Source organism: Aspergillus pseudonomiae (assembly GCF_009193645.1).
Source record: "Aspergillus pseudonomiae strain CBS 119388 unplaced genomic scaffold BDV37scaffold_80, whole genome shotgun sequence".
NCBI lineage: Eukaryota > Fungi > Ascomycota > Eurotiomycetes > Eurotiales > Aspergillaceae > Aspergillus > Aspergillus pseudonomiae.
Window position 1 is genome coordinate 57,391 of NW_022476072.1, and position 24,003 is coordinate 81,393.

The 24,003-nt window shown below is 49.8% G+C and overlaps 11 protein-coding genes across 11 annotated transcripts; 8 read left to right on the forward strand and 3 right to left on the reverse strand.

Annotated features, from left to right (window-relative positions):
• Window positions 1–78: 78 nt before the first annotated feature.
• Window positions 79–1,466, forward strand: BDV37DRAFT_297034 (uncharacterized protein; the record flags this gene model as incomplete). The annotated part of the gene is made up of 3 exons (XM_032090236.1): window positions 79–246; window positions 479–828; window positions 898–1,466. 3 exons carry the CDS (start codon window positions 79–81, stop codon window positions 1,346–1,348), a joined length of 969 nt encoding a protein of 322 aa, XP_031937654.1. The 3' UTR covers window positions 1,349–1,466.
• Window positions 1,467–2,087: 621 nt separating this feature from the next.
• Window positions 2,088–3,576, forward strand: BDV37DRAFT_286706 (putative MFS monocarboxylate transporter; the record flags this gene model as incomplete). The annotated part of the gene is made up of 3 exons (XM_032087966.1): window positions 2,088–2,293; window positions 2,360–2,597; window positions 2,662–3,576. 3 exons carry the CDS (start codon window positions 2,088–2,090, stop codon window positions 3,574–3,576), a joined length of 1,359 nt encoding a protein of 452 aa, XP_031937655.1.
• Window positions 3,577–4,704: 1,128 nt separating this feature from the next.
• On the forward strand, window positions 4,705–5,472 carry BDV37DRAFT_286707 (uncharacterized protein; the record flags this gene model as incomplete). The annotated part of the gene is made up of 1 exon (XM_032087967.1): window positions 4,705–5,472. One exon carries the CDS (start codon window positions 4,705–4,707, stop codon window positions 5,470–5,472), a length of 768 nt encoding a protein of 255 aa, XP_031937656.1.
• A 1,268-nt stretch (window positions 5,473–6,740) lies between these two features.
• BDV37DRAFT_274525 (acyl--CoA ligase) lies at window positions 6,741–8,595 on the forward strand (the record flags this gene model as incomplete). Its single annotated transcript, XM_032085249.1, has 4 exons — window positions 6,741–7,795; window positions 7,853–8,144; window positions 8,197–8,300; window positions 8,364–8,595. The coding sequence occupies 4 exons, from the start codon at window positions 6,741–6,743 to the stop codon at window positions 8,593–8,595; spliced, it is 1,683 nt and encodes a 560-aa protein (XP_031937657.1).
• Window positions 8,445–10,382, reverse strand: BDV37DRAFT_209484 (Zn(II)2Cys6 transcription factor domain-containing protein). Its single transcript, XM_032079980.1, has 2 exons — window positions 10,195–10,382; window positions 8,445–10,144 (listed from the first exon to the last, which is right to left on the reverse strand). Exons 1-2 carry the CDS (start codon window positions 10,260–10,262, stop codon window positions 8,653–8,655), a joined length of 1,560 nt encoding a protein of 519 aa, XP_031937658.1. The 5' UTR covers window positions 10,263–10,382; the 3' UTR covers window positions 8,445–8,652.
• Window positions 10,383–12,314: 1,932 nt separating this feature from the next.
• Window positions 12,315–14,177, reverse strand: BDV37DRAFT_209560 (putative glycosyl hydrolase). Its single transcript, XM_032079982.1, has 3 exons — window positions 13,315–14,177; window positions 13,004–13,257; window positions 12,315–12,935 (listed from the first exon to the last, which is right to left on the reverse strand). Exons 1-3 carry the CDS (start codon window positions 13,780–13,782, stop codon window positions 12,533–12,535), a joined length of 1,125 nt encoding a protein of 374 aa, XP_031937659.1. The 5' UTR covers window positions 13,783–14,177; the 3' UTR covers window positions 12,315–12,532.
• A 995-nt stretch (window positions 14,178–15,172) lies between these two features.
• On the forward strand, window positions 15,173–17,384 carry BDV37DRAFT_297038 (major facilitator superfamily domain-containing protein; the record flags this gene model as incomplete). The annotated part of the gene is made up of 7 exons (XM_032090237.1): window positions 15,173–15,621; window positions 15,675–15,790; window positions 15,899–16,046; window positions 16,098–16,218; window positions 16,283–17,105; window positions 17,158–17,263; window positions 17,317–17,384. The coding sequence occupies exons 1-7, from the start codon at window positions 15,399–15,401 to the stop codon at window positions 17,382–17,384; spliced, it is 1,605 nt and encodes a 534-aa protein (XP_031937660.1). The 5' UTR covers window positions 15,173–15,398.
• A 459-nt stretch (window positions 17,385–17,843) lies between these two features.
• BDV37DRAFT_297040 (putative dUTPase) lies at window positions 17,844–18,368 on the forward strand (the record flags this gene model as incomplete). Its single annotated transcript, XM_032090238.1, has 1 exon — window positions 17,844–18,368. One exon carries the CDS (start codon window positions 17,844–17,846, stop codon window positions 18,366–18,368), a length of 525 nt encoding a protein of 174 aa, XP_031937661.1.
• A 1,117-nt stretch (window positions 18,369–19,485) lies between these two features.
• BDV37DRAFT_257981 (VOC family protein) lies at window positions 19,486–20,192 on the forward strand. Its single transcript, XM_032083001.1, has one exon. The coding sequence runs from the start codon at window positions 19,629–19,631 to the stop codon at window positions 20,043–20,045; it is 417 nt and encodes a 138-aa protein (XP_031937662.1). The 5' UTR covers window positions 19,486–19,628; the 3' UTR covers window positions 20,046–20,192.
• Window positions 20,193–20,199: 7 nt separating this feature from the next.
• Window positions 20,200–21,311, reverse strand: BDV37DRAFT_257983 (uncharacterized protein). Its single transcript, XM_032083002.1, has 2 exons — window positions 20,913–21,311; window positions 20,200–20,856 (listed from the first exon to the last, which is right to left on the reverse strand). Exons 1-2 carry the CDS (start codon window positions 21,148–21,150, stop codon window positions 20,261–20,263), a joined length of 834 nt encoding a protein of 277 aa, XP_031937663.1. The 5' UTR covers window positions 21,151–21,311; the 3' UTR covers window positions 20,200–20,260.
• A 343-nt stretch (window positions 21,312–21,654) lies between these two features.
• BDV37DRAFT_257984 (uncharacterized protein) lies at window positions 21,655–23,194 on the forward strand. The gene is made up of 2 exons (XM_032083003.1): window positions 21,655–22,684; window positions 22,747–23,194. Exons 1-2 carry the CDS (start codon window positions 21,680–21,682, stop codon window positions 23,071–23,073), a joined length of 1,332 nt encoding a protein of 443 aa, XP_031937664.1. The 5' UTR covers window positions 21,655–21,679; the 3' UTR covers window positions 23,074–23,194.
• The last annotated feature ends 809 nt before the right edge of the window (window positions 23,195–24,003 follow it).

Sequence of the window (24,003 nt, forward strand, 5' to 3'; positions counted from 1 at the left end):
CAACGGCTTCTTGACCCAACAAAAAGATCGTCGGGGACCTCCAGTTAGAGGAAGATCCTCGGTCGTTTCATTGTCAAAATGCAGGCTGACAACGCATCAGTCTATGAGGACCGGGGCGTTTTGCTTTGGGTTGTTAATAGTACATTCATCGGACTGGCGACTCTCGCGGTCATTGCGAGATTTGCTGCAAGAAGGCTGAAGAACTTACCCCTGGCCGCCGATGACTGGGCAATCTGTGTCGCACTGGTAAATACAAACTCTGCCTTTGTTTGGGATACTGGCTGACGCTGGCCAGCTGCTTGACTGGGTGTTGTACGGCTTCTTCATTGCATGTATGGGATCCTCTGTCACAACAATTGGTATTGCTACTCACAATCATCGATGTCATCTAGGCAGGGAATATGGACTTGGAAGGCACCGAGAGGTAGTTTCAGAAGACAATATCCCTGTGTTTCTCCAACTGTTGTACTACTTCCAGATTGCCTATATTCTCGGCCCGCCAACCGTGAAGTTGTCGCTTTTACTGCTGTATCGCCGAATCTTCGTATCATCTCGGTTCCTCAGAATCGTGTATGCTGTCGGTGCAATTATCAGTGTGTGGACGATCATCACGATCTTCCTAGCCATCTTCAACTGCATACCAATCAGTGGGTTCTGGACCGGCCAGGGGCAATGCATCTCATTTAGGGATTTTGCCATCGGATATGCCATTGTGAACATCATCACCGACCTGGCAGTGTGGCTCATGCCGATCCCGAACATGTGGAAGCTGCAGCTTCCGACCTCACAGAAGATTGCTCTGACGCTCATCTTCGTTCTTGGCTTGATGTAGCGGCCCTTCCGCCCCATGAGTGACTAACTGAGGACTAAGTGCGGCTAACATGTCATTTTCGTTAGTGATTGCGGGGCAGCCCTCGTGCGACTCTTTTCATCAGTGCTCGTCATCGGCAACTGGGATGTAACATATTACTATGGGCGCGGATTCATATGGTCCATTATCGAAGTTTCCCTCGGCATTGTCTGTACTTGTCTTCCCACCATGCGCGTGATTCTAAAGATTGTCCTGAGTCGAAGTTTCGCTCGAGGCTTCGGATTTTCGAGTTTGACTCCTCGGCCTCGCCGTTCAAGCAAAGGAGGCTGGGTCCGGGCATCCAAATACAATGAGCTCCTGGGGCCATGGAGTGTGCAGCCTGGCGCTGGGAATCAAAGCCATAGCAATGTCACCATGGGTGTGAGACGAGAGAATGGTGCCAGCGCAGCACGGGAGATTCGAGTTTTGGAAGAGATCAAGGTTGAGCTTCAGCATATTAAAGCACCCTCGCCTACAGCGCCGTGTTTAGGACCATGACAGAAGACTAAACTCCGTCTCCGCCTCGGCGTGCTAGCGTGTGAGATTCAAATTGCGATCACATCCAGCGTTGACAATCAAAGTGATGTGAAACAGGGCCAGTGATACAAGTCGTCTTCTGGCATTTCGAATCAGACCAGTCAATGCCAAGACACAATCTTACTCAAATTTGAGACCACCCGAATTTCCCCGGAAGACCGTGATCGTTGCGCCAAGAGTGTCAGCATCTCTTTCAATGGTCTCGAAAACAGGGTATGCAGAGGAAGTCCAACGTGTTGGCGTATGGCGTCATGAGCAGAGTTGGTCACATCGGAGCTCACCGTTTCGGTCTGTTTGGTTGTTCATTGTATCGTTTGGTGGACACACTCGTCGTGATTGGGACGATAGCGAGAGATGTTATAGGACTTGGATTGAAGGTCCAGTCGCAGAGACAATACAATGGAACCTTGGGGTGGCTGCGAGATGAACAAAAGGGACGGAAAAGCGTTTAGTCACCTGGCCCCACGTGCAAGCACAAGAGCTCTCGGATAAAGCGTGCCGAAGGATGAGCGCCGGCGACAAAATTCGGTAAATGCACAGAAACAAAGAACACGAAAAGACCCCACGGGGAAGCAATGACAGTCGGGAACCTCCGCTGCGGGGACACGGAATCATTCCCGCCAATAATTACATAAATGTGAATGTCCAACAACTTTTTCTTGGTTCTCGGAAATTTCCCCAAGCATGCCCAGTGACAGACATGGGAATGCAAGAGAAATTGTCCGGGCAAACCTCCCGAAACGATGATCACGGCCAGTATCCCGATCAACGCCAGCAACAGACCGAACAAGCGCCCGAGGATGTATCCGCCCGCGACAGTGCAGAACAAGAAAAGCCACCTCCCAACGGAGGTGTGAATTCGTGGCTCAATGTGGCCGCGGCGTTCTGTGTTTTCGTGAATACCTGGTATGCTTTAGCCAATAATGTCGAGGTTCAACACAGTCGGATAGGTATACTGACCGACTGATGAAGGGGGTTAATCACCACATTTGGTGCGTTTCAGGAGTATTATCGAACCGTACTGTTGCGCGACCAATCTTCCTCGGCGATCTCATGGATCGGTAGCATCCAAGCCACTCTGATCCCCATGGTGGGAATGGTCACGGGGCCAATGGTCGACGCCGGATATCTGCGTGTACTAATTTTGTCTGGCAGTTTTCTCATCGTATTTGGCATGATGATGACAAGTCTGGCGACCGAGTACTATCAGGTACGACCCTATCTGCAGTACATGCACCCGTATACATCGCATGAAATCTAATCCTAGTCCACAGGTACTCTTATCACAAGCCTTCTGTACGGGATTAGGTGGAGGAATCTCATACATCCCCGCCATGGTGGTGTTATCCTCCTCATTTACAACGAAACGAGCCGTGGCAGTCGGCTGTGCATCCATCGGGTCGAGCGTTGGCAGCGTCATCTTCCCAATTATGTTTCGCCGCCTGCAACCTATCATTGGATTCCCTTGGGCAGTCCGCTGCATAGGGTTCATCAATCTATTCATGGCCATTATCGCGTGCTTGATCCTGTGTCGCCATCCGCGAAAGAAAACTCGTGCGCGAAGTCTAGTTGAGTGGAAAGCTTTGAAACAGCCAACATTCATGCTCCTATCGGTATCCCTCACCTGCGTGATGCTCGCCTACTACGTTCCGATTTTCTACGTTGCCACCTACGCACGAGTGAAACTGAACACGGAGACGAACCTGTCTTTCTACCTAGTGTCCATCATCAATGGAGCCTCGGCCTTCGGACGGACCGTTCCTTACCTGCTGGGCTCTCGTGTCAACACAGCATTCGTCCTGATTTCGTGCACCACTGCATCGGCAATTGCCATGTACACCTGGATTGCAACGAGCAATACGGCGGGATTCATTGTCTGGGCCTGTTACTGGGGTTTCTTGAGTGGGGTCCTGGTCACCGCACCGACCGCAATCGTCGCGCACCCCGTTTTCACCCCGGACAAGAACTACCTAGGCACTCGCATGGGCATGATGTGGGGAATCAGTTCCTTCGGATCGTTGGCCGGGGCACCCATTGCAGGCGCATTGGTCGATCTTGAACACAAGAACTTTGTTCGGTCCCAGGTGTTTGCCGGAAGTTTGATGGTGTGGGCTGTGCTATTACAACTGTGGCCGACTATTGTTGCATTCAGGTACGATCGTAATAAAGATCGAGAGGCCAAGCACTGAAATAGGGATGGGCCAGAATACAAGTCACTGGCGATGGTCTGCTGGCCTCTAAGCCCTTGTGAGACTACGTTTTATCACTTCGCTCATGAACCATAATTTATCACGTCATGTGTACATACAACAAGACACCGATATCTATTTTTAATCGGGTTGTTGAGGAAATATATACGGATTTCTAATGACAATTTAATATCCTCAACTGCTGTATTACCTGTATAGTAGCTTTGCTATCGATGAACCTATGGGTACTCTCTCAAGTAATTATGTGCTGGACGGACCTGGCGTTTATAGTTAGATGACTACTTTGCAGACAATATGTATGATATATACTACCATAGACCTACAATTTCTAATATCTAGTTGTGGAATTCGTAACCATTATTTTTAACCTACGCTCGGAATCGCCCACACTATTTTTAAGCTTATCACTTGTTCCTACTTATTCCAGGGTCGGAAACTGCCTTGCCAGAGAAATTATGCTAATGTTACATTGCATCTGTTCCGGCAAGCTAATCATGCAGCTTGCCGACTGGACGATGGCGAAGTGCATTGGTGAACCACCGGGCGTATCGCCGGGCAGGGGTTTGCCCTAATAAGGCTGGCGGATTGGAGGAAATCCTAGTCAGTTTGGACCAGCGGTGTCTCGCGCCAAACACCTCATTTCCCTGAGATGCAGGGGCCGGATTCTCCTTATAGCCATCTTGTTCCCTGCAATTGTAAGCCATGAATCTGTCCTGTTATTCATCCTCGCTCGCCCCTGGGTCATTCTCATCCACCACGTCCCCGCCCCCGACTCGCATGAATTAGCTATTTCTTCACCACACAGGTTTAACTTGGAGAAGCACAAGCGTCTACAAATCGAGTGTAGCGCTCAGGTCGCTGTGTTACCCAGAAAGTGGATTCCTATTGTTTGTGGTCCAAACCCACCTCCGGGGTTTTGAATCTCGACAGTCTGAGGTGGATCTTCATAATCAACTCCGCCAGGATAAATTGAGGAATCCTCGTTTTGGATGTTGTTGTTTCTGGAGGGCATCAACCCTTTAGCATTCACACAAGCGGCCTTGACGGAATAAACCGACCGGTTTCTAGGGTGACATACGGTAACGGACAGCAAGACGGACGGGTTCCATGGAGAGAAGGCACAGTGCCGAAGGCCTTGAAGTCGCGCGATTCCAAGGCCTGGAATATAATGGAGACGCCGCCGGTCTCCAGTATGTACCTCCGGAGATCGCGCACAATAGCGCAGCAAACACTCCGTATACGATCGAGCATCTTCCGGAAAAGCAGAGTCTGCAGCGCAGAATTTGCGGCTTACCAAGAACCGGTTTCTGGATATTACTCGCGTTAACCACAGCGTTCATTATTGGTGGTGCTATTGGTGGAGGAGTGGGTGGCTCAATCGCAGCGAAAAAGAGCAACAGCCCACCGTCACCCGCGTCAACGACAGCTTACACAACTTCATCCGATCCAGTTATATCTGCTACTCACTCTGAGCGATCGATAACGGCTTCGGCAACTTCTTCTGCTCCGGTTACATCTGGCACAAGTGGCATAGCCGCTAACCCGTGCCCGGGAATCAATCAAACTATAGTGACGGGGTCCACGGGCTCCGCGTTTACTGTTCTGTGTGGTGTTGATTGGCCCAGGGGTATCCAAGCCATGAACGGCAAGGGAAAAGTGAGTGATATTGGTCGCGCGACTGTGTACTCTATACAGGAATGCATCAACACCTGCCTTGACTCCAACAAGGATGATTGCAAAGGTGTAACTTATTCGGCCAATTTGACATCCTCATTTGAGGGTGGACAAGATGGAAACTGTTTCTTCAAAGATCAAGCTGGCATATATTTTCCAGGGGGTGACACCATCATATCTGCAGGAATTATTGGGGGTTAATGCTCCGGATTGATGTATATTAAAGTTTACAGGAGAATTTATGAAACATTAGCTGTATCTGAGTCAATGTTACTACACCTAGATCACTAAGCACTACATGGAGCCGCGAGTATGCGTCCTTGTTAACGTTTTCCTTGATATTTCATACTATATAGGGCAAGCTGAGACTCTAAGCGCCTAACTTCATGGGAGGTACTCGAAGTCACAAATACTAGTGCCACCATGTAGTCTTTTGCCCGAGACTTATGTCGTTGGGGTGCAGGCAGATATTCAAAAAAAGACAATAGTAATAATAATTATTTATTAGTATTATTAATACCTAAATAAATATCTAGTATAACTGTTTAACAGCTCGTACCATATCCCTAAATGTTCTCGCAGCTTGTTCAATACTTTCAGTATTTCCAACAGTTCACTTGTTTCCGATCAGGTTTATAGTGTTCCTCTCCAGCGGTAGCACAGCTTTGTATTGGAAAACGAGCCCGGCGAAGGCTATATGCGATGGGGAAGATAGAACAGCATGCGATCTGCCAAGATGTCCTATTAGCAATCCTAGTCCTTCCCCCTCAATACGGTTATTTTTGGACCGATCGACCCTATTCCCACGGAAAATTTTATTTAAGATCTAATTAACGTTCTAAACGCATTTTCCTGGTTTTTTGTATTCGATTAGTCAGTATTGGTTGGCGAAAGAGATCTACTTTTCAGGGTAGAGGGCCGGTCAACTACGTAACGATACTGCTAGCTCGCAATATTTTAGCAAAAGAGACGGCTAGACGGCGTTGGAGCCATATCACTAGAGAGGACTAGTGCTTATGCCAACGAGGTCGGCATCCCTGCATAAAAGAACAAAGAGATCGATATTTGTTGGGGCTGGCATCTTGGCACACTGCTCGTCTTCCAGCTTCTGGCGAGGCCTAGTTGTATCCCGTTGGCGTCGACATTCAGCGTTTGCTGAATTCAGCCTCACGACCAACATCATGACGGTTGGGTTAAATTGTCTACCAACTACTCAAATCTGAGCTTCTCGGTACAGATCGTGGCCCCCATGTATTAGTCGCGTTGTAAATCACCAAGTAGTACTTAAGAGGGTATAATATAGGCAGCCATCGGCATTGGAGCAACGCCAGATCCCTGTAGGAAGACAAAGAAAGACAGCGAGACCCCTGGGAGGGACACATATTTAAACCACTACCTTCGCCCAAAGGTACCTCTTTTCTCCATACGGAGTACATCCCCTATCCCTGCCATACAATATTACACGAACCATGCCGTACAAATCCCGCTGGCGGATCGATGTCCCCAACGCCCACCTAGCATCACAGCTACTGACCTCCCCCACCGCACCCCTATCCAAGACCGATAGATGTTTCCTGGACGCCGAACGCGCCGACACGCACTATTTTACGACCCATGACTTCCGGCTCTGGAGCCAGCGGTTCGCGGCCGGACTACGAAAGTCGGGTCTGCGCCCGGGAGACCGCGTGCTGATGTTCTCCGGCAACGACCTGTTCTTCCCCGTAGTGTTCATGGGCATCATCATGGCCGGGGGCATTTTCACGGGCGCAAACCCGATGTTCGTGCCGCGCGAGCTTGCCTACCAGCTCAAGGACAGCGGAGCGACGTATCTGATCTGCGCGCGCGCCAGCCTCGACACGGCGCTTGAGGCAGCCAGACTAGTTGGCATGAGTCGGGACAAGGTATTCGTGTTCGACAACACGCTGTACGATGGACACGGGGTCGGGGAAAAGGGGTGTCGATACTGGGGGGAACTGGTAGCAACGCCAGAAGAAGGCGCGGGATTTGCGTGGGACGAGCTGCGGACACCCGAGCTGGCGGATCGGACGCTCGCGCTCAACTACTCGAGCGGTACGACGGGAAACCCTAAGGGCGTGGAAATTACCCACAAGAACTACGTCGCCAACATGCTGCAGTTCACGTACATTGAGCACCTTCACCCGAACTATGAGGACAAGAAGGCTCGCAAACGCTGTCTATGTTTCTTGCCGTTGTACCATGCCATGGCTCAGATGATTATGATCGCCGCCACGTTGGCCCTGAACACGCCAGTGTATATCATGCCGAAATTCGACTTCATCCAGATGCTCGCGTACACGCAGAAATACCGCATTACGGACTATGTGCTCGTGCCACCGATCGTGGTGGCCTTGGCCAAACACCCGGCGGTCAAGCAGTTTGATCTCAGTAGTGTGGAGGATATAGGGTGTGGCGCTGCCCCGTTGGGCAGAGAGGTCTGTGACCAGGTGCAGGCTCTGTGGCCTCCGGGGAAGGTGAATATCAGGCAAGGTTATGGAATGACTGAGTAAGGCTTCCTGTCGTTTGTGATACAGTTGGAGATGCTCATGAGTGTCTATAACAGAACCACCTGTTCGATCATGAATTGGGATCCCCGGAAGAAGGGTTTCTCGGCTGCTGTCGGGGAGCTAAACGCCAGCTGCGAGGCGAAAATCATGGCGGAGGACGGTGTGACTGAACTCACAGAACGCAACCAGCGCGGAGAGTTGTGGTTGCGCGGACAGAATGTCATGAAGGGATACTGGCAGAATCCGGAGGCCACCAAAGCAACGAAGACCGAAGATGGGTGGCTCAAGACGGGCGATGTTGCTTTCGTTGACGACCACGGCCATTTTCACATTGTAGATCGGCTGAAGGTGGGCACTGTGTGTGACCAATATAGAAATTTAGCTGACAATTGTGGCACAGGAGTTGATCAAGGTCAAGGGCAATCAGGTTGCCCCCGCTGAGCTGGAGGCCTTACTGCTGGAACACCCAGCCGTCGCAGATGCCGCTGTGATCGGAATTACCACGTACGTCCTTCTTGTTTCTCTATGACATGTCCGTCTTTGCAGCAAAAGCTAACGTGAACATAGCAACAACGATGAGCGGCCCCGCGCCTACGTTGTGCTCAAGCCCGGTCAAGCCGCTTCGGCCAAGGATATCGTGCAGTTCATCGATGGCAAGGTGTCGCCCATCAAACGGATCACTGGCGGGGTAGTCTGCGTCGATGCCATTCCCAGAAATCCATCAGGGAAGATTTTACGCAAGACGCTCCGCGAGCAGGCTCAGAAAGAGCTGAAGAAAGGCATCCACGCCAAACTGTAGACAGACTTCGCAACGCATGGCACTTTCAGTACATGTGCTGTCAACGTTCATACTTGACTAGCGATATACTAGTTGCTTCTGTCGATTGGATTCGGACTTCTGCTCACTTTCAGGGGTAGGCAATGGTTTTGTTTCCTTGTAATGCTCCAAGAATCGAGAAGCGCGGACAGTTGTCCAGTTAGGGATATTCTGTGTAGACGTCACCGTGTCAAATAGATACCGAGCAAGTTCCTCTTCTGGCTCACCGATAATAGAGGATATATGCTGGTCTGTAGCCTCCAATTCCGCCTTTAGAGACACGATGGCTATCGAAGCGGCGAAGGTCGAGCTGATGATACCTTCATAATGGGGCCAGGAAAGTAAAGCTTTGACTGCTCTCAGTCTGAGGGAATATCGCGGGCAATTAACAGCCACCGTATGAAGCCCTGGAATAATTCCTAAGTCCAGGGTAATCGTCGGACGTTCCGGGAACTTGGCCATGTATGCCTCATGGGCTAACAGGAGAGCCTCATATTCGGGTATCAAGTCCTTAGGCACAGGTTTCTTCATAAGACAAGTCTTGATCGCGACGAGCTGACTACGATATTGTAATCGAACGATATCCGCGCTTTGCTGCCCCCTGTAACTCAAACTAGGATAATAACGATCGTAAAATGTCTCGAATTGGTGGCGGAAACGAGTATATAGGGACAGGAGCCGCTGCTGCCTGAGGCATAACTTGCTGTAATTGGCCTGGACCTGGGCACTGGAAAGCCGCCAGCGATTGGCGAGAAAATGGATACCAGCATGTAGCAAGGAATTCATATTGCGCCGTACCTCTTCTAGACTGTGGAGGGGGCGAACGAAGTCCGCGTCGGACAGTTCCTTGAGCCCGTCGTTCGCAAATAAGAATGGGCCGGATCCGAAATGCGCAGACTGGACGTCCAACTGCCGAAATGCCTGGATAACGCAATGGGGGATACGCTGTTTCGAGGTGTGCGGAGCCTCCTTTAATATCCGGAGACCACCTTGCAAATGCTGCAGAGCTCTGGTATACTGTCCCAATAGCAACTCGGCGAGAATAAAGAGCAGGCAGCATAGCAGTACGATTTCGAGGCGTTCGGGATCCTGAGAAGCACATCGTCGGTTGAGGAGGGCAAACGATATGCTAGCCTGTTCAAGCGCGAACCGATGTAGGGGTCGCCGGAGGTTTTCGCCTACCAGCAACAGCTTGGTCGTCTCGGAGTCTTCGTGGAGGGCGCTTAGCGCATTTGCGGCATGGTACACGGCCGGGTCGGCGCGACTCATCTGCAGAGCCAGTTGCTGCCATAACTGGGAGTCGAAGAATCCGGCCAGGCTTGGGATGGAGCGATATTGGAAATAGGAGAAGCACCGTCTCTCGTCCGCGGTCGGCACCCAGGCCAGGCACAGCTCCACTTCTGGAATGCGGCCCAGGGTGCTCTTCCTCTTGACAGGCAAACGGCACAAGTCATAACCCTCGCACTTCAGTCCTGCGGTGGCGCAGTTGTTGCATTGGGTGGGAGCTTCATCGCATTTGATGCGGCGCGCGCTGCGCCCAAGATTAGCCGAGGTTTACCCATACGTCGGTCGTTTTCTTACCGGCAGGTCCGGCATCCCGTCATCGACCGCCTCCCGCGTTTCCGGCGTCGTGGAGGATCTTCTGTCATTTCCACACCAGCTCACAATCCCTGCGCGGGGGAGTCAAGGGGGTAAAATACAGCAGATCTATTAAGCTTTTGCCTAAGTTGAGCTCGACTGCAGCTAGGGCTGAGCACATCCTCCCTGGACTCGAGTGTTCCGAAGAGAATCCTCGCTTATGCATGGGTGGATGATCTCATGCCTTCTCCGTGTGGTTCGTTCCAAGCCAAGTCCCCACAACTTACGTGGCGCCATCATATTCTGTCGCGCTAGCGAAACGGGGTTCTTCTTGAATAATTCGCAACAAGCATGTTTGTGGGTCTTGTGAGACTCATCAGAACTTTGACCATACTAACGTGAGGGTCTTTGCTCCTTGACCTCGCAGCACTATGTCCTAGTACGCTGTGCCTGCGCCAAGGTCTGCAACCAGTATGCAAGTGGGACCGGATATAGCATGCCAAGAGTAGAATGACAAAACAATATGACAGGCTAACGGTATTGAGCTGGTGAAGATGAGCAAGTTCCGTTGTCATTTCAGAAAGTGATATCGATTACGATCAGCTGATCCTGAGCCAGAATATATTATGTCCACGTGAGCCCATTGTAGCCTGATGTCGATTGCAGTGATCTACGTTGAAGAGGAAGAAGATTAGCGCAGGTAGCAGAAAGACGAGAGCATCGAAGGGGATAGATAATTTAGTGCCATATAAATATCTACGTAGTTCTGTACGCAACTTGGTGGTGGCCACGTGGAAAGACGAGGAATCCATGTTTCAAAGCCACGAGCAACCGTGGTTCTCATAACATCCAAACAAATACTGACTCAAACATAATCTAAACAATACTGGATATACGACTATATCCGCTGGCTATACGATGTGACCCCAGCTCCTGAGTCTGGGTACGTTCGATAAGTTGTACCCGCACCGTCAATGTCCTCGCACTTGACGGTCAACTCACCTTTTCAAAAGGGCTCATACTACCCTCCCCGGATGAGCGAGTTGACAGAATCACCTCGCACCTCTTCTCTACGTTTTGCGTCCGAGATGTCTTCAAACCGTTAACCGGAACGGTTTGTGATAACGTTTGAGGATCCATTCCCCAACGCAATGGAGGCTGACCTGCTACAATCATCCCCTCTATATCTGCGGGGCGACGAGTTTGCGAGGGAGAGCATGTGTGCTCTTCAATATGCGTTTTCGGTTTATGTGGCCGCCGAGAATGTAAGGGAGCCTATTGAGCGCGTCGAAAATCACGTTTATCACTTGTGGGCTTCTTGGCTTTCCCCATTGTGTACGTCATGCTAGTCTCGCGTTACTTACTATCTACGCTCAAGCGCATCACACTTGACGCCAAGGTGCATACGAAAAGCGATCACTGCACCGGTTGGGTTAGATTGAACTGCAATTTTCTAAATGCTCATTAGAACGTGCGAGATCTGGTTCCAAGGCTTCATCATCCAAGCCCATAGAAACTGCCACGGCATCTTCTTCAAGACCATAGTATTTAATCTACGCGTGGCGTTTGGGCCATGCAGATTAATTCTCGGTCGGCTAATTTACGCAATGTCCTCCGTACAAACAGATCTTCTGCCATTGGGCCTCGCCTATATAGCTTACTTATCCTGACGGGAAATCACTCGGGAGCGGCCGAGGGTTGCCAAGCGCGTCGTGGACATGTCGGACTGCGGAATAGAGTGATGGGCTGTTGCGGATAGTTGATTGGGCGCATATTGCAAAGGAGAATGTCGGCCAAGGGCTGTCGCATTGGGATACAAGAAGATCACTGGCCTACTCGCTGGTGGATCGTTGATCCCATCTCCGTGGTGGGTCGTATTGGTGGATTCCCGGAGCGGCTGTGCCATCACGACGTACGCTAAGTGGGACGGGATCGTGGAGGATCTCGGCCAGATTGACAAGAGAGATATGGTACTGAAGGCGGGGTTGAAATGCGTTCAAGAGGGTGAGCATTTTACCCAGACATGCCAAGTATACATCTTGCTGTGCCTGCGATACCTCAATAGTGCCGGACACAACGTCTCCACCGCCCTCAGCACCGCCTGATCCTGAAATGGTTTAGTGCGATCCATGTGCTACGAACAAACCCGTCAAACAGCAAGAATGCGCTTTGTTCTCCTCTTGTTCCTCATTTGAATTTTGATGGTATTGCGCTATGCAATATGATGTAAAAAACTATGTAAAGAAGCTAATGAGTTTTATCCTGCTTTCCAGAGCAGGTATGCAAATCTAACGATCTATATGCCGAACGCCTTGACTCAATCAAGCGAAAATTTGCAAAATCAAATTCCAATCACAGCAACCAGCGCATCCATGGCAGAGCTATGTGTCGAAGCATCCACCTGAGAGACGGGGCCGGCCCAGTCCACACCCAGCTGGTTCTGCGCATTCCGATCGTTTTTCCAGATGCTGGTGGCAGACGCATTAATTATCTTGACGTACGCATCGTCTGGGGCGACAGAGTGTAGGAGCTTCAAGTTCCGGATGAAGATGCCCTTGAACTGCGTTTCGTTGCTGTCACAGCTGTCTGGTTCACAGGACTCATGGATGATGTCGTTCTCGTCCGCCAGATACGCGATCGAAGCTTTGGCAAGCTTTGCTGCGACATCCACGTATGATTCGTTGGAGACTGCTCGGTCCAGTTCGGCGAGACCTCCGAGAACGACTGCTTGGTTGTAAGACCAGCTGTTCCGGCATTGTTAGTCTGCAGGTCCCATAATGCGTGCATGGAATGTTGAATGGTCAACACTTACATTGTTCCCCCGTTGTTCTTACAATCGCTCGATAATCCATCGTTGATGGTGTTGTTTACGTTGATCATCCCGCTGTCCTTGAACCACGTCCATTGTCGTCGAGCCCAGTCGACGTAATAATCGCGGTCAGAGGCACGATTGGCCAAATGCGCGGCGAGAGAGAAGAAAAGCTCGTTCGTGATGGCATTCACGTAAACATGTGTAAAATCGGAGTCAATTCCTCCATTTCCACATTTCGATGGCCAAGCTTGACTCTGAACGGCCAATTATTAGCAACCATTCCTAGCGAAAGAAAAGACAGAAGTCCGTACCAAATGCTTGAAAATCCCGGCGGCCAAATCCAAGTAATCCTGGTTTCCTGTCACATCGTACGCGGCGATCCACGCTAGTCCCCACCATGCATCATCATCATAGGACCCATCAAGCCATTGCGTGGCGTCTACAGAACGCTTTGTGCTCACGGCACTGGAATAGTACGAATCATTATTCCGCTCGGGATACGGGTTCGACACGGGCCCGACGCTGAAGGTGTTTGCGAACACTTCTTTCACAGTGTTGTTGACCGATTCAGAGTCGTCGACAAGTGCCAGGTCCGCCAACACTGTCATGCAATTGGCCCCGTTCCACCACCCGCAGGTATTCCACATACCTGTGGATGCGTTATACCATGTCTGCAGCGTGGTGAGAGCGGTTTCTGCTCGGGTGATGGCGGCGCTCTGTGCGGACACGCATGTCGCCAGAAGCAAGGGGGCCAAAAGCGACCGGGGTGAGGGCGACATTTTCGAATTGAGATATGGAGGACAGGACGAGATAGGTCAGCAGTCAGCAGCCATGGCTGTGTCCCTGCTTCTTATAACGCCGGAAAATTTCAAAAAAAAAAATAGACCCCCACTAATGCAGGGGCCAAGGGAGACGAAAAAACACGTAAGTGTACAGGCAACAAGGAACCAGGGGTGCATATGCCCTCAGGCATTCTGGAATCGATCAGATGGCCCTGTCACATCCCTGGTATGCAAAGAATGGAGCAAAGCCCCATTCTTGAAACTGGAGACCCATTCGTGATACATCACCCGATTAGCCGCCGTTATTGCCGAGCTTAAACTTCAGACTTTACACCTCTGCCTGTTCCTGACCTTGTACCTGATGGGTCCTGAATATCATTGCCGAATTTGACCAGTGATCCATGGTTGATCGCCGCCAGAGGTTTCGCGTTGCCACAGATCTCCGAAACGCCGAGCTTTGGGACTCGGCCACTTCCCGATATATTGATCGGATTTTCAATAGTCACCAGTGATAGACAATGATCATTCCGCTTCTATAAGGTTATCAACAGCTCTGATCGCCAGTATTTAGACATAGACTGAAACAAAAGCAAAACTCACAACGAAAGGGGCTATATTCTCCAACTCTCCAAGGGGTAAATAACCCGAACCTTAGGTGAGCATGCATGAAATTTGAGCCTCGACCGGATCCTTTCCATGGTTCGGATGAACTCAGATGTATCCGATTGTTTTGACTCGGCTCCCGTTCGCTTTCACAATGCCCGAGTGGGTATTGATTAGTTCAGCTCTAGGCTTCTAGGCATTCTGGGCCGTGGACAGCCCTATTGTGGATATTCAAATTTTTGACTGAAAATGTGGGAGTCCGGATGTTGTCGCACAACAGTGTCGGACAGTAGTTATTTGGCCTTGTCTCTTGGCTAATTGTTGGGAAATACGTCTTTATTTCTTGACGGAAGAGATTTGTATTTATTTATGGTTAGCTTATTATTTTTATTTTTATTTAATCTTTTCCCTCATATTTCTTGAGTTAGTATAATGCGTTCGCTTATCAAGTTGGACCCAGTCGCCCTTCAAACGGTTCGAAATATATCATCAGCCCCGAAGAATGTTCGACATCCCCACCGAGCGCACCCCCTTCAAATGCCACTAATCGTGCAAAGCCCAATGTCACCGTAGCTAAATTCCTCTGTGGATAAAATCTGAAACTGGAATCGACTTTATTCCAACGTCAATGTAGTATACAGGTCGATATCGGAGTCGGTGGATCAGTCATCCATATACGATATGACGTGCTTCCGGTATCCGATGAGCAACGCAATTTCACGCGACTGATTGGCGCCCATCATATGAAATCGGTGGGATTCAATCTCGCCTGCTAGGTAGCTCCTTTTAAGTACCCAGTAAGGAGAAGCGAAAGTTATTATTTGAGTACGCCCCAATAGTGTCAAGCAGCTTCTATGGCTAGAGACAAGCTTAGGGCGGGCCAGGGACGCACGGCTTTCGGCAATTGCGCCATCGAGCTAGCTCAAGCTATCCTAATGATAAAATAACTTATTTTCCTTCGTTCCTCGTTACATTGAGGTGTAGTTAGACATCATTCAGACTCTGCAGCTATGGTCGTCGATGCAGATGCAGTGGCTCGTCTCGATTCCTCTCAGGAGGCAGGAGACAGGACGGTGTCTCAGTACCAGGCTATCTCAAAGGACAGCGATAGACAGCCAAATGGCTATGGTGATGACGAGGAAAGTGCACTGCTTTCTCCTCCGACCGCAAATGACGAGCGTGAAGTAAAGCTTTCGACTAGTGTCAGCACCATTGTCGCCGTCTTACTACTCGGTTGGAACCCATCTTGACTGGATGAATCAAACCAGGCGACTGACTTGTGATAGGCGAATTTATCTCAAATGCTGATAGCACGTTAGTTATGGCTGCGACGGCAAAGGTGTCGTCCGAATTCAACAAGCTTCAGGATGCCAGCTGGTTGTCGACGGGGTATACCCTGGGGGTATGTGCTGCGCAACCGATGTACGGAAAGCTGAGCGACATATATGGACGGAAAGCGCTTCTACTTGTGGCATACATTCTGTTTGGATTGGGTTGTTTTGTCTCGTAGGTTCTGTCTACCGTGGTGTTGATCTCATATACTAACAAGTGGTTCTTCAGGGGCGTCGGTCGGGATCTTTGGACGGTCATCCTCGGCCGAGCAGTCAGTGGGATCGGAGGTGCTGGCATCATGACCCTTGGCTCGGTTATTATCACTGGTATGCGTTCAAGGATCATCATGGAGTTCTTGTGACTGAATTGTTTGGCAGATATTGTCCCCCGACGGGAGGTCGCCTCGTGGAGAGCCTATATCAATATCGCCATGACTTTGGGTAGAAGTGTCGGAGGCCCCGTTGGTGGATGGCTGACGGACGCCATCGGATGGCGCTGGTACGTTTGTAATTCAAACCCTTTAAGAGTTTTCATTAACACTGCGGTCTTGCTATTATACTAGGTTGTTCCTTCTCCAGATCCCATTTATCGTCCTCGGTGGTCTTTTGGTGATTGCCAAGCTGAACATCACATACCACGCAACATCGAAAGCCTCGATCCGCCGCGTTGATTTCCTGGGAGCGGGACTCCTTGGAGCATCCGTGGTGGCCATCATCATGCTCCTCGATCGAGGTGGCCATGCCTTCCCATGGATCTCACTGCCTTCCTTCCTGTTGGGCGGTGTCGGTATCGCATCGCTTATGCTCTTCGTCTGGGCGGAACGCGTCGCAGCCGAGCCCATCTTCGATCTTCGGATTCTTGCCCGCCCAAACGTGGCATCCAGCTATATGGTTGGGTTCCTCCAGATCACCAGCCAGCTGGGCATGCTATTCTCCGTCCCGCTATACTTCCAAGTCACACAACGCGCGTCCGCGACGGTTGCAGGCGGTCATCTGGTGCCCGCCGTGGTTGGAAACACGGTAGGAGGGTTAGTAGCGGGTAATGTCATCCGTCGAACAGGCCGCTACAAGACATTGCTAGTCATCGGAGGACTTATCGCCGCAATCACTCATGTGCTCATGCTCATCCGATGGAACGGGCATACGAACATTGGAGAATCCCTGTATATCATTCCCGGGGGTATAGGCACGGGCATCGCATCAGCGTCTGCTTTCGTCGCTATGACAGCTCTACTAGAGCCCCAGGACATGGCCATGGCGACCGGTGGATATATGCTCATCGTCAGCTTTGCCATGACCACGGGTATCACCATGACCAATACGGTTCTGGGACTTGGATTCAAGCATCAGTTGGAACAGAACCTGCATGGCAGTGGGGCGAAGAAGGTGAGAGTCCTCCACGGTAATCATGGGACTACATCTGTACTGACTATCGTAGATCATTCGTCGCGCGACGTCGGATACTAATTATATTGCTAAACTGGAAGGAAAGATTTGGGAGGTTGTCGTGGGCTGCTTTGTGGCGGGCTTGAAGAATACTTATGGTGAGTCCTTTTTATAACTTCAATTGGTTACATTTGTGCTCATGGCTTGGTAGTGATCTGTCTTATTTTCTCGATCTTGGGCTCATTGATTGCATTGACAATCCGTCATCATCGCTTGTAGAATGCGAGGGTAGAAAGTGTCAAGGATATGGATGTTCTGAATTGACACGATTATGCTCAGTAGTCCTTCTTTCCCGCTACAAGTCGGTTTGTTAGTTCTTTCTACAAAATATAACTCACTGTTGAATACGTCCCAGGTGTTCTTGCTTTTAAAGGTAGCGAGCCGTTGGTAAGGGGGCTAGTAAGGGGATAGACCTCAGATGACCAGGGTGATCGTAGCTAAACATCAACTTCAATGTCTGACTTGGAAGTATAATTACACAAGCCACAAGAGAGACAGATGGACGCTAAAGTAAGACTTGCAGCCACACTCTGCCACGAATGGCTTAGTATGAAGACCAAATAGGCGGTATAAATACTGGATACCTGCCTTGAAGACACCGCGGTAAATTTTCATTCTTAGTGTAGCATCTACTCTGGCTGTCCGGTTCCAAATCTCAGCAACATCATTAGGGTCAACATGATTCTCAGTGGACTCGAAGTCGTCACTCGCCAATTAGTGCGTAACTTACGCCACCTCCCCCAGCAGCAACAGCCATGCGGTGTCGACCTCACTCTACGTCAAGTTTGCGAATGGACCTCCGCGGCTTGCATTGACTTCGATAATACCAAGCGTCAAGCGGCCAAGACTTCCAACCTGCCTTTCGACAACACCAGCCACGCAATCACACTACAGCCAGGCGCCTACTTGGTCGATTTCAACGAAACCGTTCAAATCCCGCGAAATTGCATGGGAAGCGTCTTCCCTAGATCATCGCTCTGGCGGTCCGGTGTCGGAATTGTTGCTGGTGTGGTCGATGCTGGATATGAAGGTGCGATGGGAGCTTTGCTAGAAGTGAAAAATCCCCACGGTGTCGTTCTATACCGAAATGCCAAGCTCGCACAGATTGTATTCCACGAATTGGGGGAAACGGTCGAGGGATACAACGGTATCTACCAATCCTCAACAAGTTCTGTTGGACGCGATGGCACGGAGAGGACTTAGTGTATGAGGTATGTCTGGCCATCGAACCTTCGTGTTAGGGAAGGGTAGTTATTCTTCTTAGGAAGATGTATACCAAGGACCGAGAACTCGTGCAGGTTTCTCATGCCTGCTATATAGTTTGTTTTATTTGTGATTTTTGTGCCTTTCGCTAGATTGTTCATTGTGTCACTCGACCTGGCTACACATTCTCGTCTAGGTTTACTCAAGAGCTTGGTGACAAATGATTGGGTTGCACTGGATATGCAGGTGTATATGTAGATAAAGGTCTGAATTTAAAAAGACGATTAATACGCATAAAGTCACTTGACATATAACTGCTGTATCTTTAACGAGGAAGGTTCAGCGAAGGTGGTTGCTGGTCATCACGAGACTAATTGTTGACCTACTTCAACGAAAGTCTTGCGGCAAACAGAGGGTCTGTCTAACCCTTGTCATTACCTGGGAGCCCTTTGTGCCACTGAGCTAAACAATAGCCTGTTGATTGTAATTATTTGGCCCCTACCATAGCAACCAGTAATAATAAGTCAAACCGATAAACTTACGAACAAACAGCGGATATTGCCGCTGCCGTGACCGGAATTGACCAGGCACTATCAGAATTGAATTTTATCTTTCATCGCTACACTAAGGGTTACCACAGGACGCATGATCCAGTGAATCTCGTACAAAGCATCAGGGAAAATGCTTTTCGAAGCGTGAGCCTGCGAGATCCAGTTCGTCCATGCGAAGGCCGTGATTATGGTCGAAATAATCAAGGCTGCGTAGGCTGTAGGAAGCGCTTCACTATAGGATGCTCTGCCGAATGAAATGTTTGGCACCAGATGTAAGGTCATGTTGAATCTTACTAGTCGAGTCAAACCAATATTCTACAGTAGCTAGTATGCTAAAGGCCAGCCAACAACCTTAGCTGTACGCCAAGCCTAAATCAGGTATCGCATATATGCCCATTGCACCCATTAAACGCGGACAGTCGCCACGTAATATATTATGACCCCATGATAAAAGTAGCTACTAGGATCCACTTTAAACAAACTCACCCCAGGAGTCGTTACGTTATGCGTCTGTGATCCAAAGCACAAACAGACCCTTCTGCCAAGAAAAGCTATCCCCACAATGCATCATGTTCTGCCTAGTGCTGCCTAGACTCGAAGGACTAACTAGTTAAATTTAACCAGTTGAACTACCCTAAATCCGACACACTTAATATACAGCATCCCAGCCTATATCACAGTGTCCTATTACCATCATCCCCAAACAATAATGAGCGCAACAACAACATCAGTCACCCCCTTCCTCATGTTCGAAGGCGACGCGGAAGCCGCCCTGAATTTCTACGTCCAAACAATCCCAGGATCCAGCATCATCTCTATTACCCGCTATGGACCCGGGGAAGCAGGCACAGAAGGGAAGGTTTCCATGGCCAGAGCGAATATCGGGGGGTCGCTTGAGGTTATGGCAATAGATAGCTACGTGAAGCACGCGTTCAAGTTCACCCCTTCGCTGTCACTGTTCGTCAAGTTTACAGAAGAGCATGGCGATGATGCCATCGATCGCGCTGTGGGTGCTTTGAGTGAAGGAGGCTCGGTGCTTATGCCGTTGGATAACTATGGGTTCAGTCGCCGGTTTGCGTGGGTGAACGATCGGTTTGGAGTTTCGTGGCAGCTCAATCTTGAATGAGTCAATCGGCAGGGATTTAGTGGATTTATATGGAATGCTTTTGCTTGACATTGGTAAAAGTGTGGAGTGGATATATTTGTCTGCAGAGATGGGGATTTGTTTTTATGTGGCCCAAGGTTTCCCGCAATCCTTTGTGCAAAACATTACATTAAAGATATCATTACTGGTAGCTCCTTTTCAGCTCTCCTTTTGTCGAACAAAACAGTACAATCATATCAAGCAAGCTCATATCGAACATGACTACTGTCTGCCTCCTTTATGCTACTTTCGCCGGACAGTTCATACACCGGCGTACCATCGAGACACATAACCTCTGGCACAGCCGAATTGGTGCAACTCTTCTCAGAGTCAGGTGCTGCGCAGGGCTCGCCATGCTCGATGGATGGGCGCCGATTTCTTCGTCTTTGCAGGAAGACCAAGGCACCGATAACAGCGCCGCAGAAAGGTACACCCAAGCCAACACCAATTCCTATTGCGAGGGCTTTGTCATGCGAGGAGAGCTCACTATTTGATTCTGGGGTATTCGACGGCGAGGCGGAGGGAGTGGCACTAGTGTTCGTATATGGTCTGGTCGTCACAGCGCCAAATTCCGTGGGTGAGGGTGTGGGTGTGGATGTAGGAGTAGGGGTAAGGGTGGAGCTGGAGGACGCCTCTTGATTCCAACCGATCCAGAATCGGGCGCTCCAGATGCCTCCAACTGCCTGGTCTTCACTCGAACCCTGTGCGTTGACCAGTCGGAAAACAAACGGTTTAGAGTCGTCTCGCGTAGGGTACCCGACTCTCCATTCGTGCCATGTAGATGCTGTATTCACTGTAGCTGTTGTCAAGATCACTAAAATATGGTGTCTGGGTGCTCGCTGCACTTACATGACAGGGCAACTGGATCGTCGTAGTTGTCGCCGTGGACCAGATACAGATTGGTGGTCTTGTACTTGGTTTCCCAACTGATATTCATGACGGAGCCTTGTGAGAAACACTGGGGCGCCCCATTTGGGTAGAAGAATTTGCCATCGGGCCAGATGTCAGGTTGCGGAAGAGGCACGGCAGGACATCCAGCGAGAGAGTACTGGGCTAGGAAAGGGACAATCCAGAGCCGCGGAAGCATGTTATCATAGAACGGTCGACCGAGCGAGTCTAAGTCTGGTATAGGTGTACTAGAGTAGGGGGGATAGTCTGCGAATATCTCTTGATCATGGTACGGTCAGCCACAAAGGCCCACACATGACTTTAAGCAATATTCGATTTTGCCACCATGGGATAGTCCGCTTCTCTCTGTCTGATATGCTACAGCTCCAGGGCTTAGTAAGGAGGTTGTATTCATTGTGAAGCATGGGAGACGATCCCCATCCAGCATTGTGCACTAAAGCCGCGAAGCTAGGCAGGGGTCCCGTTCCTCCCATTGGCCCCGTTTCTGGATAGCGCCTACCTGATGGACGATTGTCCTATCAAAAGTATCGAGATGCCGTTCAGGGTCCATTCACCATACAAAACAAAGACATTGACCGGCGCTTAGTGGTGCCTGTGCAAAAAGGACCCCATCAGCTCAATGTCACTCTATAAGTAGTGGAGACTCCCTCCCTCCGTCCCTTAATCCTTCTGACAGGGTCTTCGTCACCCCCCTCGCACTCTTAGCAATGATTTCCTCGCGTTTTCGAAATATCCCCCTCATTGTGGCCCCTGTACTGGCCTTTATTCTGTTGAACTATCTATTCTGGTTTCGAAAGGACGGGCATGCTACAGAGACGGGGTCCATTCAACGAGAAAATAATACCACCGGTGACCCAGCCACATCGAATCCATCTGGCTGCCCAGACCTACCAGGGATACACGACGTTCTGGTGGTCCTAAAAACGGGCGCCACCGAAGCATTGGAGAAAGTGCCAGTCCACTTCAACACCACCCTCAAATGTATCCCAAATTTCGTTCTTTTTTCCGACTTCGAAGAGCAAATTGCTGGTGTCCAAGCGCACGACGTCCTGCGCGGTGTTGACGAGACGATAAAGGAAACACACTCGGAATTCGATCTCTACAATCGACTACGTGAATCTGGGCGGGCGGGGCTAACAGCGGAAGACATCAACGACGATCCAAGCACGCCATCCGGCAAGCCCGATAATCGGGGATGGCTACTGGACAAGTGGAAGTTTCTCCCCATGATCAACGAAACCCTCAATATTCGAGCCGACGCAAAGTGGTACGTGTTTATCGAGGCAGACACGTATGTGGTATGGCCGAACCTTCTGGCATGGCTGGAGAAGTTTGATCCCAGCCAGCCATACTATATGGGATCGGGGGTAAATATTTTGAACATCAACTTCGGCCATGGTGGGTCTGGTCTCGTCATATCCCACGCGGCTATGCATAAGGTTTCCGAGTATCGTGCGTCCAGAGTTAAGGAATATGACGATTTTACCGCCAGTCAGTGGGCCGGCGATTGTGTCCTTGGAAAGGCGTTGAACGATGCAGGAGTTGGTCTTTTTTTCGCAAATCCCATGCTACAGGGCGATACACCGTGGACCTTCTCACATTATGGACCGAAGATTGACCACCATTGGTGTACGCCTGTGGTAACCTATCATCATATGACGCCGGACGATATTCGAGAGACTTGGGAGTTTGAGCAGCGTTGGTGGGCAAATGTAAGTATACGCTGGCCCTGGCCCAGAGCTAAACGGAAGTATACTTATTCATAAATTACCAGACACAAAGGCAGACCCTTCTGCATGCCCATGTATTCGAAGAGTTCGTCCGTCCACAAATCGGGCAAATAAAGGAGGACTGGGATAATGCCTCCTCCGATGAGAGCATTGAGGGCAATGGCAGTCAAGAGGACTGTCAAGCGCAATGCGAGAAGGATAGGGGGTGCCACCAATACTCATACGCGCCCGGAAAGTGCTTTACCTCCAAGGTAGCCAGGCGAGGCAGTGGAAAAGCCGGCATGGGCTCTGGCTGGATGGATAAAAGGATTAACAAAACAATGGACAGCCTCGGCTCTTGCCGAACAGTAAAGTGGATTACTCCACGATAATCCTTGCACTCGATTCGTGGTTGGTGAGTCAATCAATTGTCAAGCGGTGTCATTTTGGCCTTTGTACATACATACATACATACATACATACAGTCATCATAGGTTATAAATTTCTTAGAACCCCATCTGCAGGCGGTTGGGGAAAACTGAAGACATACACAGCGAAGATGGAGTTTTTCATTGGACTGACTCCCTGCCCTTCAGCTTCATGTGGCTTTCTGACGTGGCGTGGCCATGAATGCAGTAATCAAAATGGTCCTTCAGATTCGGTTCCAGCAGGCCCATCCAGACAACAGATACAATAGCTGAAGCTATTAAGGGAATCATTAGATAGCGAAGAATACTATTACACAAAAGGTTATGCGCGCATCAGAATATCTATTCATATAGTTCTATACTATCCAATAGATATCCAGTTTTATCAAATTGTGAGGGTATGCGATCCACCTGGCAGGCGAACAGGCACCCAACTAGGCCAAAAGGTCAGCTACATCTGAATCAGACTACAATTAAGAATACTCTGGATCGCACCGATATAATATACCTTGTAAAAATAGAAAAACAAATAACCTGTCTATTTTCCATAGTATAGATCATTGAGTAGGATAGAAACAATTTATATGGTCATATGTTTGGTTTTTATTCGCTTATTACGATCTACCCTAACAGGCGGGTTGAGGATCATAGCCTATTAGCGCTTAATGAGAGGGCTTTTGATAGGATGGAAATAGACCATTTTCTCTATACAGCCACAGCGGCTCCATATCAAACCAAGGGAATGTCTCGATTAGAGCGGCAGTGGGTTTATGATGCCCAGTAAGGAGAATGTTGAGGGGTTGAGGCTGAGGCGCGTCCAGAGCTGAGAGCTATTCTGAGACGGAACTCTTTTCCCCCACTGTTCTCGGCTGGAGACTTCTTGGTGGGGCTTTA